We start from the raw sequence: 20,266 nt of genomic DNA, 5'->3' as shown, positions 1-20,266 counted from the left end.
CCAAACATATATGCATCGCTTTACTGTGCCAGAAATCAGCACCAATAATGCAGACCCCCATCTCACCCCATCCAACAAGCCCAGGAAAAAAACCCACAACACTTATACTACAGTATTTACCCACTGAGCTGAAATCACAAACAGGATAAGATCAAAAAGACAAACGTAAAGCATAAAGTGAGGTACATCAGTGCTATCTATTCCCATAAAGCATAATGTTACACCTTTACCACCTGCTGCCATTTTAGTTCCTAAATGTTTAAGTCTGCTAGTATCACAGTTTGTGATACTTGAAGTTTAATGATTTATCTGTGTGCTACCGCTGCAAGCAACACGACCCAGAAATGATCTAATAACTGTTCATAAGAGCAGCCGGGGAAACAAACAAACAGCTAATTATTTGTGTGGAGAATGCATTACCTTGAAAAAGATGAGAAAAAAATGACCATGGCTAAACTTTATAAGGTCACAGGGCTGGCGAGAACCATTAGGCTACACTTTGTTTACTTGTTTTTCTTCTAGTGTGAGTTTGCTTAATGATCAACAGTTCTACCTTGTAAGTGCAAAGTTAATAGAGGCTGATTACTATGGAGAGAAATAAGCTTCAATACAAGCATCAAATTAAGTCTCGTGAGATATAAAAAAAAACATTTACAAATGTATGACCATTTAAAAAGTATATTTTATACAGAAAAACCCTTAGAAGAAATCAACTGGACTTAGATTTCTAGATCCAAGATGTTTCACCTCTCATCCAAGAGGCTTCATCAGCTCTGATGAGTTATCTCCAAACTGACTCTATTTCAAACCCAGTGTTCAGTAACCTAATATCATGCAGCTGAAGTTGTGAGTTGTGCATATAACATCAAAATATTTGTGATATTTTTTACTTGCCGTTATTTGCACATTATCAAACCTGCATATGGATTTGATGACAGTTGATATAAACTATTACAAGTCAAGTTTTCATGAGAAAAAGCCTCCTTTCTAAGTCGTATAGTGTTGATTTCAGTGTGGTTAAACTTCAAAAGAATAATCTGTCATATGGGCTTCATTTTTCAGTTGAGCTGATTTATTTATTAACCTATTTTTAACAGGACCTGTTTTAAATTGATAAAGTATATAAGCCACCAACAGGAGGCTGGTGGTTTCCTTTCTCTGTGCTAGTGACATATAAATGCTAGTTATTGAGAATTGGAAAATCATTGGTAGTGTAAAAAAAACTAAGCAACTGAGGCCAAAGCCTGCATGCAAAAGGAAATTAACCAAATATAATACATGCATACAATGCCAGTTGACATTTTACGGTGTATCAGTGAAGACTTAGACACCAGCTGAATGTTGCAAAGTTGTTTGGTATCAGCTCACTATCCAGGCTTTGTTGGCTTTAGCCAAATTAGATATACTATGGACTAATAATAATATGCACAGTAACATTTATTTAGTTTGGGTAGTATTAGTTTTATGATGGGAAAATATAATTATTATTCCACAATTTATTTTCAAATCATGTTATATATAAATATATCTGTAAATCCATTTTTTAGTTTGTGTTTATTGACATTCATTTGCCACTTGTATTTAACATTTCTCTTCATAGATTTACAATAAAAGCCTCCTATACTTTTTTTGTGGGATTAGAGACTACCTGAAGTCTCCTTATACTTTACCTCTGATGCTGGCATTAGTCATGGTTTTCCAGGTGGCTGAACTGAATTTATCCATCATATTTAGCCCACTAACCAGGAATGTGTTTTAATATTTTAAAGTATTCATTACGTCTTCAGAGTGAAAAGGGTTGTCACTTACAGCAGCATAGTGAAGCGTCAAGCACAAAAGGAGACATTTCCAAATAAGACTAAAAAGAAAAACAGACAGCTGCTTTGTTATACAGCTCATGAACATTGTGGGAGAAAAAACAACAACTTAACTTTCCTTCCTCAACATTTAATTATCTATTAAATATGTAGAAAATGTGTCTTTGGCCCATACCTTCATATGATTGTTAAACTGTAGCTTAAAAAGAAGTCTAGGATTGTGCTACACTTGTCCACTGTGCCATTCAGCTGTGCAGTCACAGAGGTTTGGTGGTAAGGACGGATATCAGGCTGCTGCCCCCTTCCCTTCTTTGTCTTTCTCCTAATTCCTACCCATCCTGTTAGTGGAAGGTGTGTTCACCACGGACTATGTGAGAGGAGAACTCATAGCGATCTCTGCTGCGGTGACCACAGATGTTGCACTCCAGTGGATCTCTGTATCCATGGCAACCCATGTGGATGGTGTACATGACATGGTCCAGGAAGAGCACTCGACAGTGCTCACACTGGAAGGCCCGCAACTCGTGGCCCTCTCGTCCGAACACCCGCACCCCTTCCTGGCTCACAGGCCTCTCTGTGGCCACTCGCATTAGCCCAGTCCCCATTCCTACCACGCCTCTCGGTGATGCTTCTGTCACTCGCTCACCTGAATAGGCCACCGCTGGACTTGCTCGAGACCTAAGGCCTGGTGGGGGGTTGCTCCCATGATAGCCATGCCTCTCCTGAGGGCTGCTGCGAGCTGAGTCAGCAGAGTCAGCTCCACTGTGGTTGGGAGATTCCTCTTGCCCTGGCTGGCGTGGTTTGCCCTGCCTGGTTGAAGCAGTGGGGCCATTTGAGGTGGGATGACTGGGAAAGTCATGGGGCTGAGATGGATGTGATGGCAGAGTGTCACAGTTCCCCAGACGCTCCGTTCGTTGGGCCAGAGGAAGGACATGGTGGAAGAGGGGATTGACCATGGGCATCACCTCATTCATAGAGAGGGGTGGGGTCGGATGGTGGAGCATGGGCCTAAGAGTGTCCGATCCCATGTATGTGATGCTATTGCTGATGGCCGGGTCCATCAAGTGGGGTGGCATCAGCTCAGGATGCTTTTCGTACTTAAGGCCCATCTCGTAGCCTAAATCAGGGTAGCTCTGGCGAAACATCTTTTCACCTGCATGAAACAGTGTAGCACTATGAGTTTGTGGAACTAGTTATTTTAACAAGAGGATACCAATTTCAAATGTAAGACACAAACTTAATATATACAGATGCAACAGAGTAAGTCGATGGAACCACTTGTGCTTTTAGCTACAACAAAGAGAGACAAATAACATGCACAAATATAAGCATGGTTCGATTTTACAAAATCTCTTTTCTAGTCAATCAAACTTATATCTTACTGGTACTTGTTTATCATATTTTCTACTTGATGCTGTATGCATATGGGTTTAATGTTGTGGAAAGCCCCATCCATCTACTACTGCACTGTTTAACCCTTTCACTACAGGGATGCGGTGAGCTGTTTTCTCTCGATTAGAGCAATGGCAAAGTTAGGTCTACCTAACCACAGAGTGAAAAACATTTCCTTGCCTCTCACTCTGATTGCTCTAGTTGCTCGATCTCTTTTTTCTAATAATGTGGCAAATAAAAACAAATTCAGAGAGAAATCTGTGCCCATAAGTAGGGCCTGGTTTCTGTGTGAAATTATATAATCATGCATGATGCAATACTGAGAATCACAAAAAAACTAAGTAGGTATAAAAACAAAGAATTAGTAATGACATATTTCCATTCTGTTAGCATAAAAGTAAAATCAGTAGCCAAGTGTCTTTCATGATGAAGATTAAATTAACGCATTCTAAGACTCCTGCAACGCAATCATTCATTCCACATTAATCAGTGTCTGCTTGGCCAAACTGTACCTTTCACTTTAAGAAAAGAACTCAGACCTAAAAAGCTGCACAAGTCAGACTCAAACTGATATCTATCATAATGTAATTGGACATGGCAACATGACAGTGACTTGCATGGGAGTGCATCAGTGCAGAACACAAAACAACAAATTTTTTTCAACCACTGCTTTAAATTCAGACACATAAAAGCAGAGGAGTCCATCTCCACAGTAGATAAAGCTCATGACAGCGTTTTACATACTCACCAACAAATTTCTGTGGTGTGGTGCTCTTCCTCTTGCCCACGTTGCTATGCAGCCTTTCAATAACGGGCGGCCGATCAAAGGTTGCCACAGTATTCGCCTCTGCCATGGGCCTCGGCTCTTTAGGAACCTCTCCTTGAAAGGTTGATTTGGGCCATTTGAAAGGGTAAGAATACATGAGTGTGCTAAATTCAGGGACTCCAAGACACAAATCAGAATTTACCTTTAAGAGTCAGGACCAGCTTTACCTTATCATTTTTAATGGCCAGAAATTCTTCCATAATCTCATTTTACTCTTACTTCACACACCTTCCTAATCTCATAGGAAGTAATGTTGATGTTACTTAAATCTCTTTTTCCTTTCACTCATCTTTTTAAGGGATTTTCTCCATGGTCTACCAACTGTATTAATTTGATGAATTTTATTGTACTGTATTCCTGTTTCCACCTTCATTTTCATGGCCAGTTTTAGTAAAATGATTTACCTGTGTAAGCACCAGTGTTAGCGGTTGGATCCAAGCTGATGCCTTGCAGGTAACTGTGGCAGCGCTCTTTATGTTCCTCCAGAGATGTGCGCTGCTTGTAGCTCCGGCCACAGTAGGTACACTTGTGTGGTTTGCCAACTAAAAGTGAAGATAATCGAGGGAGAGCATATTATTTTGATTCAGCGCTGCATAGAGAGAGAGAGTGTGTAGCATCCAATGAGGCGACGCAGACTGCTGCAGTGTTTAGGCGATGCATAGTAGTAATTACTGTACACAGTCAGTACTACAAACAAACCAGAAGCAAGCCTCTGAGATCATGGATCTTCCACTATTAGTGTGAGGATTCCACACAACTGTTGCCAAAGTTGTGGGCGACAGATAGTTGCACCATGAGGTCTGCATTTCAAAACTCTTTGGTCTCTGAAACATCTAACTCCCACTGCACAGCATGAGTGAATAGTGGAGTAGATCATGCATCCCATGGTGGCGGTAGGAAACTAGCTCCAGTGTTAAACTGCTGTGAAGGTGGAGTGTGATTCATAGTGCCATTTCTATTTTATTCAATTCCTTCCTACCTATATAAGTGGAAAGATGAAGACATGGCTTCTGTCTCATCATCAGCCCATTTATCCTTCCATCCAACTTATCACTTTATCAGTGGATCAGTGCATCAATGGATTAGTGAAATAATAACTGCATTAAAAGGTGAACACATTGATAAACTATGTTTGTTATTAAAAGAAAAATAATCACAAGGTTTTACAAAATTCTATCCTGATGTGTGTACTGTATAACTATGAAGGACCTGGTCTTGGACAATAATTAATTCAATTTTAAGCGAGTTCCACATGACTTATTATGGCTGAAAAACATGACTTAAACAGTGTTGTAGGACTTTAGAAATACAGAACAACCTATACGGGCCAATAACTGTTCAAATCACCAGTGCTACCATCTTTGTACAGTGGAACGCAAGCTGTTTCCATATCGAGGGAAAAGTTGAATTTACAAAATCATTGCAACATAATGTATTAAAGTGAAATCCTACGCAGGCAGACTGCTGAGGAAATATGTCTGTCTCCTGTGGTAAAGTATTCTCAAAACTCATATAATGACTCATAAAGGGACACAGTGAGTGAACTGGAGGCCACAAAATGTGACCCGGTGTGATGTAGTAAGACGTTCCCTGGATTGATAGTGACAGCGATTACTAGAAGATGTGCTTGATGATCAAGTGTGACACTGTGAGAACAGAGAAACCAAACACGTTTAATCTGCACAGTAACACATACGCATGCACACATTTAGAAGCAAGCGATAATTTACATGTGAACATAAGTACTCTGTCTCCCACAGAAAGGGATGTTGAGTTTATTAAAAAAAAAACTCTTAAAATGAACAATATGAGAATTTTCTTCCCTCGACTATTTCTTGATGATTAATTCAAAATAAAACCCACACGTTACAGAATGACATGGCCAGTCGTGGCCAATCCGACGTCAGCACGCACTTTTTCTACAGTGAATCATTTAGAATGATAACAAGTTTTCTGCTGTATGTGTCATTTAGTACACTTGTGGTCTATAAATGACATTGTATCAGCAAGTACAATAATTATGAACAAATAAAAAAATGGCGGCTAATCACAAAGAGTTTCAATATTATTCACGTGTGGGTAGATGTACCTGCAGGGTCACTGCAGTAATATTCATTTAGAAGAGTGAAAGAATAACTTCTAGATGAAACGTCAGCATGGAAATAATTGTCTTTGCTACTTTCCAGCTGTAAATTTAAAAGAGTGGAGTAGGCTCAAATCTACACACAGTCACAGCATAAGCTTACTTTTTTCATATTTATATAACCACCCACACACGGCCTTGGGCAGATGTTGGATGGATCTGAAGAATCTACCTTTCAGCTGCTATTCTTATTCATGCAAATGGTGCAGACTCACTTGAGTGATTGTATTTGGCTAATAAAAAGGAACTTGCTTGAATTTAAATCTTCTCTCCTACAAAATATACATTTTTTTTCCTCTCAAGCATTGTCATTGAAACTGTCTCAAAGGAAAATGTCACACTCCAACATTTAACCTAACCTCAGGGATTAAGGCTAAATGCAACACACTTTTGTTCTGCTATATTCTTCGTCATTATCTCTTCCTTTTGTCTTATAGTTTCCTTGCCTGACCTGTCTTTCTATGCTTTATTTCCTTCTTTTGGTGACACCTGTTCTCCCTGGCAAGGCACCAGGCCAAAGCTGCCAGGTTTGCAGTCGGGAGACTGCCTGTACATAAAGGAGAGTCAGGACACCAGAACTTAGCCAAATCGCATTCCTCTCATCTCCCACTGGCTGACCAGAGACACGAGGTTACCTTGCTACATGTATGGTTTAACAGGTAAAAGGGGTTGGGGAATGTGATGAGCAAATTCAACTGAACAATAAAGGAAGTGAAAATAAAAAAAATGGTTGTGGTCGATGGTGGAAGACAGATGTGGAGAAATAGATAGTAAGAAATACGTAAAAGAAGCATCTGAGTAACAACTTGGCCAGAGACACGCAATTATGAAAAATATAACCACTACAGAAAGACGTGTGAATAACTCCCATGGGGGCATCACATGTAGAAATGATGGTATTGTTTGACCTTAATTTCAGACACAACTGAGGGAAGAGCACATCCTCTCAGATAGGAAAGTGGGTTACAGTTGAGAGAGACAGCCAGCTCTCCCCATATGTTTCTCAACAGACAGGTTTTCTACTTAGCAAGTCAAGCAAATAAGGAAGAGCATGTCCTTGGTACCTAACCACAAAGCACTCACTGCTGTCTATAACACGCATAAAAACACCACCACATCTATCTAACAGCAGCACAAGACTGAGAGTCACTAACCAGCATTCACGGCTACAGTGGCTACCATAGCTGTGCTAGCTCTTACACAAGCAGACATAGTCACACAAAGCTTTAAAAGAAGTGTCTCAAAAGAACATTTAAGTTACTTGCAAACCATGTAGATATGTTTTTTTTTTAAACGGAAAACTCTGACCTATCACCAAGACTGGGAAGCGGGTGAACCAGGCAGCAGGTTCTGACATTGTTCCTGGTCTTTAGCAATAAAAATGGTTTTGCTGTCTGAAGATATATTTAGGTTCTGAGATCATATGTTTCAAACAGGACAGAAGTGTTTTTTAAGGTTCCCACATTAATGCTAGAGGCAGACTGGAATGCTTAAGAAGACATAATAATGAAAGGATATGGAAATGTATCACAAGAATAACATTAGGAAAAAAATACTTTAGCAGGAATCTGTCTCAAATATTGAAATGCTTCTAAAATTAAATGTAGTCAGTCTTAGCATTAAAAGTATTATGGGTCTTGTTTTTCCCTCCAAGTCTCTGAAAGACTTCTAATTAATGAAGTCTGTTTTGGCTAAGAGAAGAGAAGAGGGTGAGGAGGAGTCTTACCAGCGTGAGTGCGCAAATGACCGGTGAGGGCATCACGCCGCCGACAGGCATAGCTGCAGAAGGGGCATTTGAAGGGTTTTTCGCCTGTGTGCAGCTTAATGTGTCGCAGCAGGTTTCCCTTCTGGGTAAACGAGACACCGCACTGGTTGCACTGGAACGGCCTGTCACCTGAGAGGCAGGCACAGGAAGTCAATACCACACTCATTGTGGAAGATGTTTTTAGAAAGTATCAACAACCATGCAAGCAGTTTTTTTTGTACCTAACTGAACTTTTACTTTTTTTCTAACTGACAACTGAGTTTGTCTTTCCATATGCTGGAACCACTAACCACCCATAGCTGCTGTCTGTCAGACTGTCCTCGCATGATATAGGACTCCTTGAACTGCTTCTGGTAGTTGATTACTACTGCTAACTGCTAAATGATATTAGTTTTATAAAACTCATTCGAACTGACTCAAACTAAAACTAAATAGATAACCTAGGTTAAAACGTTCATCATCTCCCCATGTTTGCACATCAGCTGAAATGGGTAAACTCCAGACATATGCAAGTGCATACACTGCTCACTGACAAAAGTGAATGAACTACTTTTATTTGTGCATATTTTTAATAGTCAAGGCGATTTGTTTCACAGTAATGAATGGACAGATCAAATATCATTTTAATGAACATACAGTATGTGGAAGGATTGAGTTCAGTACATATTTCTGATTATAAAGGAACCAGTTTTTGCTTTTACTGTATGTATCATCAGTGTGTTTTCCTCTAATAGGAAATCTTTTGATCTGCAGACAGATGGAAATGCAATCCTAATGCTGTCTCAACCTGAGCGGTCATGGCGTCAGTCGGAACAGGTTGTGGGGGATTCCAAGGATATTTTTTCCCTGATAATAATTCCATGTTTAAGCTTTTGTCTTTCAAAAAAAAAAAAAAAAAAAAAAACTAAAAGCACTCCACACCCACTGCTGTCAAGGAAAACAAATGGTTTCTGACTCACTCTAAAGATAGGGAATAATACACACTGTCCTCATTTTAATGGTTAGAAAAGAGCCTGTGTGGATTCATAAGGTTCATAAAAAATTTGACAATTATACTGGATAGTTTCTGGCATTATAATATACACTGATTGGTACCATTTGGTTGTCGACTTCCTGCGTCAGCTGTGACATTTGGCCCAGACAGTCCATCCTGTATGTTGCTTGGGCTGCCAGTCATGGATTCCTCCAGTGCTACTCCTTCATCCCCTGTTTGGTCTGTTTCTTCAAGTGCCGGGCTTCTGTTGTCAGCTTCCTCTGCTGTTTCTTCCTCTTGCTTAATTGTCAGTTCTGTAATACAAAAACAAGAGAAATCCTGAAATGCTCAGCTTAAAACTATCAAATGCGGATAATGCAGGTTTCATGGGAGAATCACTGAAGTTCTTCTACATTCAACCTGTTTTGGTCCTGGGTTGCATGAATCAATCAAGCTAGCCTACCCTAAATGCTGTGTGGTGATGTACAATGGATGAAGTCCAAACTCTGAACATCACAACACTCTGAACTCTGAACATTCCCATTGAATTCAGTGGGAAAGTGTGTCCAAACCTTTGACAGGTAAAGTCGGTAATGGCTGGACTTTGCGTAGCTTAGATTTCAAAAGCCTGTGATGAAATGTATCAAGATGTACTAGATGGACTGGATGTAGACCGGAGTGGAGTGGATGGTTTAAGAGTAGCTATGTGGAGGAGGCATGCTAGTAACCTAGCGACTCAACGCGTAGACAGGATGGACTAACACACTGACAAGAGAGTTAAACAGAAACAGGCTGGTCTGGTTCCTGGCTGTCCCTGGGGAGAAAGGGAGGGCCAGAGGCCCTGTAGCTTAGTACACCTGACTAGCAATGGGAGACCAGCTGGATGACAGGGCAAAGACTGTATTATTATGTGCATGTGTGTGGGTGGTTGAGACAGAAAACTCTTCACCACCTGGATTCTCTAGTTATCAGTCACCAGCAATTAGCAATACACAGGCAACATCGCAGCTACACCTAGTTTCATTCACCTCCAGTCTTGTCCCTGTAAATCACTTGGATTGTACTGTGTGCAGTTCAGTCAACCAGAAAAAGAAGCTCCTTGAATTCTCAAGCCAACGGAGCTGGGTGCATTAACTCATAATGTTATTATTCTGTACAAGCCACATGACCTGGCCTCCTGAACAAATTTGATGTTGTTCCCACTACAGTTGTGACAGATTTCCAAGAATCACACTAGATAATGATCCAGAAAATCTTGGGCGCATTGTAGACAAAAAAAAAAAATCTAATCTTACTCTTATTAAAAGGTTAAGATGCATGTGAATGTGGATTTTGACATAGTGCAGAAAAACCTCCAAGCAAAACCTACAGAACCCGATGATCCGGTTTTGGGGATTTACAGGGGCAATAATCGCAGCGTGAACATATGTGGTTGTTTTACTAAAACCTCCCTGATTACATCCATCAACTGTCCCCTCAGGCTTTTGAGCTTTATCAACCTAATTCTCAGAAGCCCGTAAAAGAACTTTTGAATTTCAGTGAGCATTTCTTTTTTATAGACTACAGACAGAAATCACCACAAAGTAACTGCATGGCTTAAACTGATACTGTATGTTTCAAATGCCACAGTTTGGACAAAACGCTTATCCCAGTACCCATGTTGTGATCGAGCCTCGTCTTCAACAGCTGTATCCTGGCAACATGGAGCAGACCTGAATGTCCTTGCTATTCAGCTCCTTGCATCTTTATATCTGTGTCGCCAGTGTGGCAGAGTCGAATGCACAGGATCGTCATACTGCATGTGGGTACACTTGCAGTATGCACATTTGTTTCTACAACAAAATCAGCTATGACAACTGTTGAAATTCAGTTCTGGTATATTTCTACCTCTCTTCTAGATGCAGTGCAGTACAGTCTGTAATTAACAGTATCCCATTATCCATATAAATTCTGAGGTAAAGAATGCAATTGATTTAAATGCTGACTGAAAGCAAAACGTCACTATGAAGAAGACTTTGTTTTTAATCTTAGTATCTAAACTGTCACTTAGCCCAGAGGGTGTAATTTTACTCCTTTATCTTTTATTACCAGATAGAGTTCTTAAATACCAGGACAGCTGCTGTAGAGTTTATATTCTACTGCACGTTGCAGGATTAAGAGTTTGGCAATGAAATTTGACAGTGTTGCTCATTTCCAGTGGACGCTGTGATGCAGCTTTTCTTTTGTAACGAAACCTCAAATAGCAAATCGTGTTAAGCAACCTCCAGAATAACAGCGGCTCTTATCGGTGAAGAATATCTCCCTGTGAAAACCATTGCCCAGCCCGCCTCCTTCTATCTTTCAACTTGTGGGAAACAAGCTTCTCTTTTCTCACTCATCTCCCCTGTCTTGCTTCGTTTCCCCTTTCCTTACTTTGCTGCTTCACAGTGACATCGCTAAAGCTAATCTGAGGTATCAGGTAGGTATCACTGAAAGGAACCAAGCAACACTTCTGGCCAAGTGCAACATAGTACAGCAAAAGTGATACTGATCAAGATGGTGCAATACGGCAACAGTGTTGTACAAAACTCTGATTGTGGGAAGTATTTCTACTCACTATAACAAATGCCAAGTTATTTTTTTTATTCCTCTAATTCTTAATTTGAGACAGGACTGTGTTTTTTATTTCTGGTAATTGTACAACATATTTCTATGGTGCTTTTATAAAAGGTTTGCTTTGCGCTTTGCCCCCCGTTCACCCATTCATGCATTCACACACACTTGTACACTGGTGGGGGCAAGGTACCATGCAAAGTACTAGCCTAACCATCAGGAGCACCTGTTTCCTAATCGTCTCACATTTCCAGTGTCAATTTCCTGATGCAACTAATGCAAACACATCCATTACTGTATTTCACATGTATAGCTTTACAGTAGTTCAGGGGAAATACAGTAATCCTTCCCTTCCTGGAAGGCTTTTATTGTGAAACTGGAGTTATAATAAGAGTAACTTAACACCGATAAAAAAATTAAAAAAAAGCACAAAAACAATTTATTTGTAAAAAGGAGAAATGGCATGTGTGCATACTGTAGCTGTTCTGGCAGACCTCACAAGTGTGTATCTATTGATTGAGCACTCACTGGGGGAATCTGAACCCTGAGGAAGTGTCTCTCCATTATGAGTTGACATATCCACCAACATTCTTGAGTTCTCCTTGCCAGGAGAGCATTGACCGTTACCTGGGAGACAAACAGAAACACAGCAATCTTCATTGTGATGTACAGCGTGATGTACAACAAATACAACACACACATACAATATATATAGGACAAAACATTCAGTCTTGTTGTTTCTGATGTGTAGGGATTAGGATTAGAAGACACATTTTACAAAGTAAACCTAAGTGGTCAGTTTTGTGGTATATAGCAGTCTTGTCCAATGTCTTTCTATCTCAGATTATAACTAATTTCATCTCTATCACATCTCCTTCTATGGCTAACCTGAATGGTCACCACAGAATGCAGGAGACAGCTACCTAGACTTCATGCATGGGATCCTTATGTCCAGCAGATGTGATCAGATTGCATCCTCTTAGCCGTTTGTAAAAACACTGGCTATGGATAACCCTGTGTCCACTCAGAGCAAGTGCAAACCAATCCCTTATACCATTACACCCCAGCCCCATCAGGGTCACTAGAACAATAGAGTGGCAACAGGCAAACACCCCTGCTGACCCAGGTGTCAGATCCCTTAGGAACCACAGTGAGCCATCATTCATCATTAGCACAATTAGAGGGTTACCTCCAACATTCTGACAAGTGCAAAAACTGGAAAGGGATGCATTATGATGAAAAATCAAAGGACGACAGTGCATGCTACACCTGAAACTGCTACAAAAGAGGTCTTGTTACAATTTGTCAGTGCCGAATTTATCTGAAATGATCCCTCATACATGAAAGAAATCTCAGATCTCTTCTTGTTGTGACAGCTCCTCTAAGAACCTCTTGTGTGGTATTGTTCCATTGTAGTGGCAGCTCCACTGAGTGGGGCATACTGGGAGACGCTGTCCATGACACAATCCCTGGGCCTGGGCTTGGGTTGCACAGGTTGGGGTTAGAGGAAATCTCAGGTGACTAACGCTGGCTATCCCTTGGCAATGCTGTCCTGGAGACACGAGTGGCCCAGATTTGTCATGAAGGATTTTCCATTACTATAGCAGATGCTGACAGCCACCTATAGCAGCGCCGTGCTGAGACTAACCATCTGGTCTGTCTGGGTTCAAAAGGCTGAATTAATTCTAGATTTTATACATAGACTTATTGTTTAGAAAATGAAAGGGTCAAGTTAATTCCTTCACACCTTAATAATATGTGCCAATTATTATGCAAGTGTGTGCTCATTCATTTAAAATGCTGTCATTAAAGCCAGGTGTTTTGGTCTTTAGGCACTCACTGACAATCCAGGGACAAAGTCACTCTAATATTATGTTTGTCCATTGTTTATACTGGTCAAATACATCCCAGTGGGTAGTGAATTACTTCTTCTTCTTATTATTATTATTATTATTATTGTTAATAATAATAATAATAATAATAATTTGCCACATTATGAACTTGAATAATATTAAAAAAGCATTAAACCACACACATATCCTTGCATGGACTGAACTGAAGTTTCGTATCAGTGCCCCACACTGATCAATCTAAATTTCCCAAGGGAAAGGTACTGTGAGCAAAGCTGGATAATTTTTATATGTTATCAAATGGAAAGGAGCTAATGTGTCCACATGAAACTTGTAGGTGTACAGAAATCAAATGAATACCTAGCTTCTAAAGTACAATCATCGTCTCAGGAATCTAATACACTGGATTTCTGGTCTTACAACTTAATCAAAAGGGAGTCTAAGCAATTATATAATGCACTGTATATAGGTGCAGGGACAGTATGTGATGACAAGAGTCTGAAAATAACCAAAATAAACCAAGATCAAGCTCTGTTTCCCTGCTGGAAATGGTAAAAATCAATAATAGACATAGAAAATGGCACAACAGCACCTATGTCAAGCTGTGTAAGGGGCTGAATAAGATTCTATTCCAGAATGACAAGGTCCTCCATTCCAATTTGCTGGATACACACTCTATGGAGCTGGTTTTTCCTGTCAAACCCAGAGCCTTCCTTAAGACGCAGGTTCATAGATACGCACACAGAAAGAAATGCACCACAAACCCAGCAAACAAAAGGCATACACACAAATGAAAGCATCGATTCACCTAACTTTAACAAATATAAGACACGGTAATGTGAGGAGAGGTGATAAATCAGTACACCCTTATTTCCAGAGATATTACAGAAGCACCTGCTGTTAATTGCCAAGCCCTAGAATGCACTGGTGCCTTCAGTTTGTGGTAATTTATATTTGTGTATGTGGGGCTGAGCTGGAGAAGAGGGGAACCCAGTATAGTCCACCTCTCTAGACACTAATTTTAAGCTATGTGAGGGGTGGGTTTCAAGAAACAAGTGAAAACAGTGAAGACTTCACCGTAAACCCCAACTACTGAATAACGTAGCACTCTGCGCTGATACTTCAGCATCACTGAGGATGAGGTCACCAGCCAATTCTGTAAAGTTTATTACATGAGCTGATTAAAATAAAAATTATGCCTCTAGATGCTGTTCACTTTATGTCTTAGCCGCTATTTTAACTTGTTGCCTGCAAGTGCAGTGTTAAAAAAACAAAACAAAACAAAGCACCACTCTACATCTCTACCAGTTAGTTTAAACTTAAAACTAGTTGAAACCAAAAGTTTATTCAGCTAAAGGTTTACCAGGTTAAAACAAAATAAGGTTCAACATAACAGTAGTGAGGCTGGGACTCGTGCAGCTCATTATTTTTAATTTACCCACATCTATCCCGTCAGCTACCACTAGCTTTGTACATAACACGGGAGATGTTTTCACCTGTGCCAAGATCACAGCTCATCAAGAAATTAAACATCAAGCTAGTATTGTTTCCTGTTTAAAAGACCAAGAGAATTTATTTTTGAAAAAAGTCTAATTATATCAAGCAAGTGTCAGAACATTTATTTCACTGTTCAAAAGTTAGTGGTCAAGGTCTAGTGACCAACAACTGGATGATGAGCAGTTCATTTCTTTACAGTATAGTACACTATGTAGTACAATAATGTAGAGACTGAAGGTAGTTACTGTAATCTCTCTAAGTGACAAAGAACATAAGTGCTTTCATGATGTACGGTATCTATGAGACAATGAGCATGTCTGATAACATCTGCATGTGTTTGAGACAATGGCTGCATATATGAGAAATTATCACAGTGTGCGTGATGCAAAAAAGTAACATGCCATGTGTGATAAAGTCTAACTGTGCATGAGAATGTGACTGACGGAGGCAGTTCATGTGGTTACGAAAAACAGAGAAGAAGAGTGTGTATAAAAAAAGAAGGCTGTTGATTAAACAGGAAGGCAGCTTACATGCTCAAATCCTGATTATCAAACAGCCTTAATAAAGAAACAGGTTTGCCACTGGTGCTACCAACATTTGCCCGACAAAGTGCATTAAAATTCGGCCCAAAGCAAATTTGTGATATTGGGTTTTATAAATAAAAGTTGACTTGACTTTAGAGCCTTGTGTTATGTCAGTGCAATAGCAAAGGTTGCTCTGGATTTTCAGCAATTGTATCTTCACTTGTTCTTTATGTTTATTTGCAATGCTGTGCGCTGATCAGGAATTGAAACCACAAATATTCTCAATCGCATACAGTTTTATACACTGTCAGCCTGTGTGTCTCATACTAGTATTCTGAGTCAGAGATATTGTTATCCTCTCTTACATATAGCCTATAATAGTATCTATATATGAATAAGAATAGTAGTAATCTCCCACACACCTATACTGATTCAACTATTTTCCATCCTGTTTGTGGAACATATAGTTTCTTTTGCTTAGATGCATATGAAAGAGAGACTATCACTCTAGCATATTATGTATACATAAAGAAGACTACATGTGTGCTGTGTGATGGTGAGTTGAAGACGTTTGCATATAAAAGGGGAAGGCAGGACTAATGCACTAATCTATAGCAGTAGGTTGCAGTGTGTGTGAGAGTATAGTGTCATATGAACAAGATTATGTTGTTTCCACTGCGTCCCAACAGGCATAATGTTTGACCTAAATTTGCTCTCATAGCCAGCCTTACCTTGCTAATGTATTGAGAATATATTAAAATACATGGGAGCAATGAGGATACAAATGGATGAATTCCACAAAAACGTGTGTTTTCCGCAGTTTCACACTAACAGAACATTTGTTCCGAAACAATCATTTCAGAAGCGTCCCACAAACGGACAAGGAAAGGAAGAGCCTTCTTCTTCTGCCACCACCCATACCTCGCCTGCCAAGTGTTCCTACAAGTACAAACCCCCAATGGAGACCTAAAAGTCCCCACTGATGTCATCAACAACTTGTCACCTGTTTTCAGATATGCATACTGAAGCGAATTACAAGGGGGGCAGGGAAGATGTTCAAGCGACCTGCCCAGAGGAAACCAGCAAAGGGCAATGGAGCACCACAAAGTGCATATCCAGTATCTGCTGCATTCAACAGGATGTTGCTAATGCATCATTTTCTCTACATTTAGGGGTGAACAGGAAAAAGGCTGCACTAGGGGAAAATCCCTTGAAATGTTTATAAGTGTTGTGATTGCAAAAATTATTTCTTTCTTTCTTTTGTATCAGCATTATATGAAAAAGGCGAATGTGAGAGTCAAAACATGTTCATCACAACTGAAGTAAATTCAAATACTGAAGTCCGAAACACATAATAACACGATGGTACCGTGATCGTTATTATCCCCATCATCAGTACAACAAACTGATGCACATTCCGACGTAAAATATAAACAGTCAATGGTCACAAACTGTGGAGTGGAGTGTGCACTGAGTGTAATGTGTAAGAATACAAGGACTTACTAGCACAGTAGCCATCTGAAGACTCCATTTCAAGTTATTTGGGAGTGCTGCAAGGAACAAGAAAAATATGACTTTTAGATTAAACAAAAGCTTTGTTCACATGCATATGCCTTCATTTCTTGTCGATATTCATAATTTCTTTTCCTTGAAAAGTGTAATTCAAAAGCTGTGCAGCTATGTGTCTGCCACAATGATGTGCATCCTCAGGATTAACCCTGAACATGTATTCACACAAACAATCAAGCTGTAAACAATAAATTACAGCCACAGTGATATCTAAACTTACAACCACAGCTACAGATATATGGACTCCAGTGTGTGGAGGCGCATTACAACAGACACACTAGTCCGTGTGATGTACTTGTTAGAGAAGTACACTCTTTTAAAAAGCTGTGTTTGTTTCATGCTCTCTACAACAATATGTTTTTGCCAAAAACTTAAAGTATATCTGGAACGGCCTGTCAGTGTTTTGCATTTTGTGAAGATGCACAATTATGGTTTATATAGTATATTATATATAAGAGCCAACCTTAACTGTGATAGAAATTATGTGATTCATTATTTCAGCCAGTCTTCATGCAAAACAGGTAAAAGAAAAAATATGAATGTACTCACTAACTATAGTGACAAAGTGATAACTGTTTTACTTAATAATAAAAAAAAAAACACTAAAATTCAGTGGGTTACATTTTGATTTTTTGGGAACATCTTATTTTAGATGGACCAAATAATCGACACACAAAGACTTCAACTGCAGAGATACACCTCAACACACACCTTTATAAACTTCATGCAGTAGGTTTTCTAAACATTTATGGGCGTGTTAATAACATGTCTACTTTGAAATGAAGTTGTAATCACTTGTGGGTTGCACAACTTATTATTATGAATCGTAAACAAATTTTTGGATTCCTCTCCGTCTCTTAATCTATTGTTATTATTGTGTAGAAGATTTGTTAAGGTCAGTATGTATAAAGTACTGTATGTGTGTTATAATTATTAGAATTTGGAAAAACAAGGCATCAGAGAGGCTGTGAAAATTTACTACAGTTTCTGAACACAACAAATTTGTACTGTGGCACAGCACGAATGCTAACCTCCTTGAAGAGCAAGAGGTTTAACCCTTTAATTACAGTAAAATATATCTACAGGCCAAATGCTGAAGGTCCCACCTCGTAATGGTTGGTTTCTTTTGGCTGAACTATTTCCTAACAGCACTTTACTGTGTGACAAATATGATGGGACTTTCAGAGCCAGCTGCAATTTTCTTAATGGTCTCAAGTTTTTAATGAGCTTCCTTCTGTAGTTACACGGAGGAAACATCAGGCCACTTTACAGTCATAGCCTTTGGAAATTAGTTTTTGATCCTAGTTATTGTTATGATGAGCTCCTTAACAACTCAGTATGTACTACATAGAACAAATGTGGTCTGATAATTACCTTCCAGTGTCTCCCCTGTGCAAAATTTGTTGGTAATTTCAGTCAAGGACGAAGGGAGGGGGGTGGTAAATTGTCTCCACCTCCCTTTAAAGAAACAAAAAAATTCGAAATTACCTATTTCGTCCAGTGATCGTTCACTATGAAAGAAAAGAAACCGTCTTTCGTGTCAGCATGGTTCAACAATCCCAAAAAAAGAACATGGAAAAACATCTGAACTCATCTGAGCAAGTTCAGAAAAGCAGAGCAAAGTTTAGGATGAACGCATGTGCGGAGTCCTGCGGGTTACTGTCGCTGCGTTACAGCCTCTGGTGTGCGCTCCCCGTCGAGGTTTTTCCACTTTAAACGTGGCGGTGACACCGTCCCGTCGAGCTCAACACGCACTTGATTCAAACTTGCGACATTTCATCAGGAGTCACCAGCTGTTAACTGAGCCGCACTCGGTAAACTTTCTTTACAGGAGGAACAACGAGGCAGAAGACTCCACCAGTTGGTAAGGGAAATAAAGAGGGATGGATCAAACTGGATCCACCGGTTCGTACGGAACTAACCATAGCGGCAGGGAGCTATTTTCAACAACCATGGGACTGGAAATCCGTGGGCAGTCAATCTTGAAAAGCTTCTGTGGAGGTGACTCAAGGTCGGACCGGCAGAGCTGCTGCGGGGAATGTGGGGAACAAGGTGATGTAGGCTTAATGGCAATAAAAGGTGGGTAACCTAAACCGCTGCATGGCAACCACCGCCTTCCAAAGACATGACAAAAAAGACATACTGGTTAATTAATTAACCAGTAAGTGTAGAAATGAAAATGACTTCCTCCCTTTTGTTCATTTATTGGCCTGCCACCTTTGACTCCACTTCCCATTATGTCTGCAGCATCACTTTATGTAGCCGAATTAATATTGAGCCATGTCGGCGGTGGGAGAACTCTATTTTGCAGATGCGGAGACATTAAGCAGTGAGGGCAGGGAGTATTTACCTGACAGGCAACAGAACATGTCTGGATTTAGCCATCAGCTGCAAAAACCGATGAAGCGACTTATGTTGTTATTGTGCCAACGCGCTGTGTTTCTCGTGTTAAGAGCCTTTTGCCGGCTGCCTTGCCTCCGTGGAGCTGACTGACAGCTGCAATTCAACAGGTTACCCGATCACCGCAGTCTACAGCAGATAGCCCGTCTGGCCGTCCATTCATCAGACAGACGCTCCTTGTCTGCCTTTGCTGCAGACATGCGCCTCCAACAGCTCCGAAGCGTCTGTAGCCTTTTAATAGTCGCATAATACTGAATGGCAACATTAAAGCAGCAACAGAATGCTTTGTTAATACAGGAAACCGATGCATGCACTTATGCTTCTTTCGTTCTCTTTTGCATTTACCTTAAACACGTAGGAGTTTATATAATCCCATGAACTTGCAAACTGATCCAGACTGAATGTCTCGGCTCCGAAGAGATGTCATTCTAGCACGACGTGCGCCATGCAGCGCGGACTGAAAGGTAGTTTGATTCCGCAGCAGCAACAAAAGCAACAGTTGTTAATTCACCACTGACTTCCTCCTCCATCTCCTCAGGAGCACAGAGCAGCAGACAGCCCGCCCGAGTTGCTATTCTGGGAAGTTGGTCTGACACAGAGAAACCGATCACAGAGTGTGGACAGTCTGCCTCTCTGCTCGGCAATCGATTAGGTTACAAGGGGCCTCTCAGAGGCTGTAGGCAGGTTGTATGTCGGGACAAAGACACAAGGTCCACACTATTAAAGTGCTCCATTTCTACAGGGATATCCTCCAGCTATATTAAAGCGTATGTAAATTAATTATTACACTTATACTGCAGACATCTGGGAATTTTGCAACAAAATTGTTAGAATTGTAAATGCTGTTATCTTGTGTTGTCTTCCCCCCCCCCTGCCAATATCAATATTTGAGAGTTAAATAATATTTGCCAATATCAG

The 20,266-nt window shown here is 40.1% G+C and overlaps 1 protein-coding gene across 3 annotated transcripts; it reads right to left on the bottom strand.

Annotated features, from left to right (window-relative positions):
* Window positions 1-1,544: 1,544 nt before the first annotated feature.
* ikzf2 (IKAROS family zinc finger 2) lies at window positions 1,545-19,904 on the bottom strand. Of its 3 annotated transcripts, none has more exons than XM_020607629.1 (9): window positions 19,694-19,904; window positions 18,323-18,406; window positions 16,883-16,929; window positions 12,037-12,135; window positions 9,039-9,230; window positions 7,905-8,072; window positions 4,440-4,577; window positions 3,958-4,089; window positions 1,545-2,970 (listed from the first exon to the last, which is right to left on the bottom strand). In XM_020607629.1, the coding sequence occupies exons 3-9, from the start codon at window positions 16,908-16,910 to the stop codon at window positions 2,159-2,161; spliced, it is 1,569 nt and encodes a 522-aa protein (XP_020463285.1). In that variant the 5' UTR covers window positions 16,911-16,929; window positions 18,323-18,406; window positions 19,694-19,904; the 3' UTR covers window positions 1,545-2,158. The 3 variants fall into 3 exon arrangements, with proteins under 3 accessions (XP_020463285.1, XP_020463286.1, XP_020463288.1); XM_020607630.1 differs by lacking the exon at window positions 19,694-19,904 and adding an exon at window positions 18,871-18,908; XM_020607632.1 differs by lacking the exon at window positions 18,323-18,406.
* Between the last annotated feature and the right edge of the window lie 362 nt (window positions 19,905-20,266).

The sequence above is a fragment of the Monopterus albus genome, unplaced genomic scaffold, assembly GCF_001952655.1.
Source record: "Monopterus albus unplaced genomic scaffold, M_albus_1.0 scaffold88.1, whole genome shotgun sequence".
In the NCBI taxonomy this organism is placed as follows: Eukaryota; Metazoa; Chordata; class Actinopteri; order Synbranchiformes; family Synbranchidae; genus Monopterus; species Monopterus albus.
Note: the sequence above shows the minus strand (reverse complement) of the source record. Positions and strands in the feature narration are given on the sequence as shown.

Excerpts from the sequence above, each read along its gene's own strand:
- ikzf2 (XM_020607629.1), bottom strand. The coding sequence starts at position 16,910 with ATGGAGTCTTCAGATGGCTACTGTGCTA. Across the intron at positions 12,136-16,882 it reads TTCAGATGGCTACTGTGCTA|GTAACGGTCAATGCTCTCCT; the intron begins GTAAGTCCTTGT and ends TTTGTCTCCCAG. Across the intron at positions 8,073-9,038 it reads AGGAAGTCGACAACCAAATG|GTGACAGGCCGTTCCAGTGC; the intron begins GTACCAATCAGT and ends CCTGCCTCTCAG.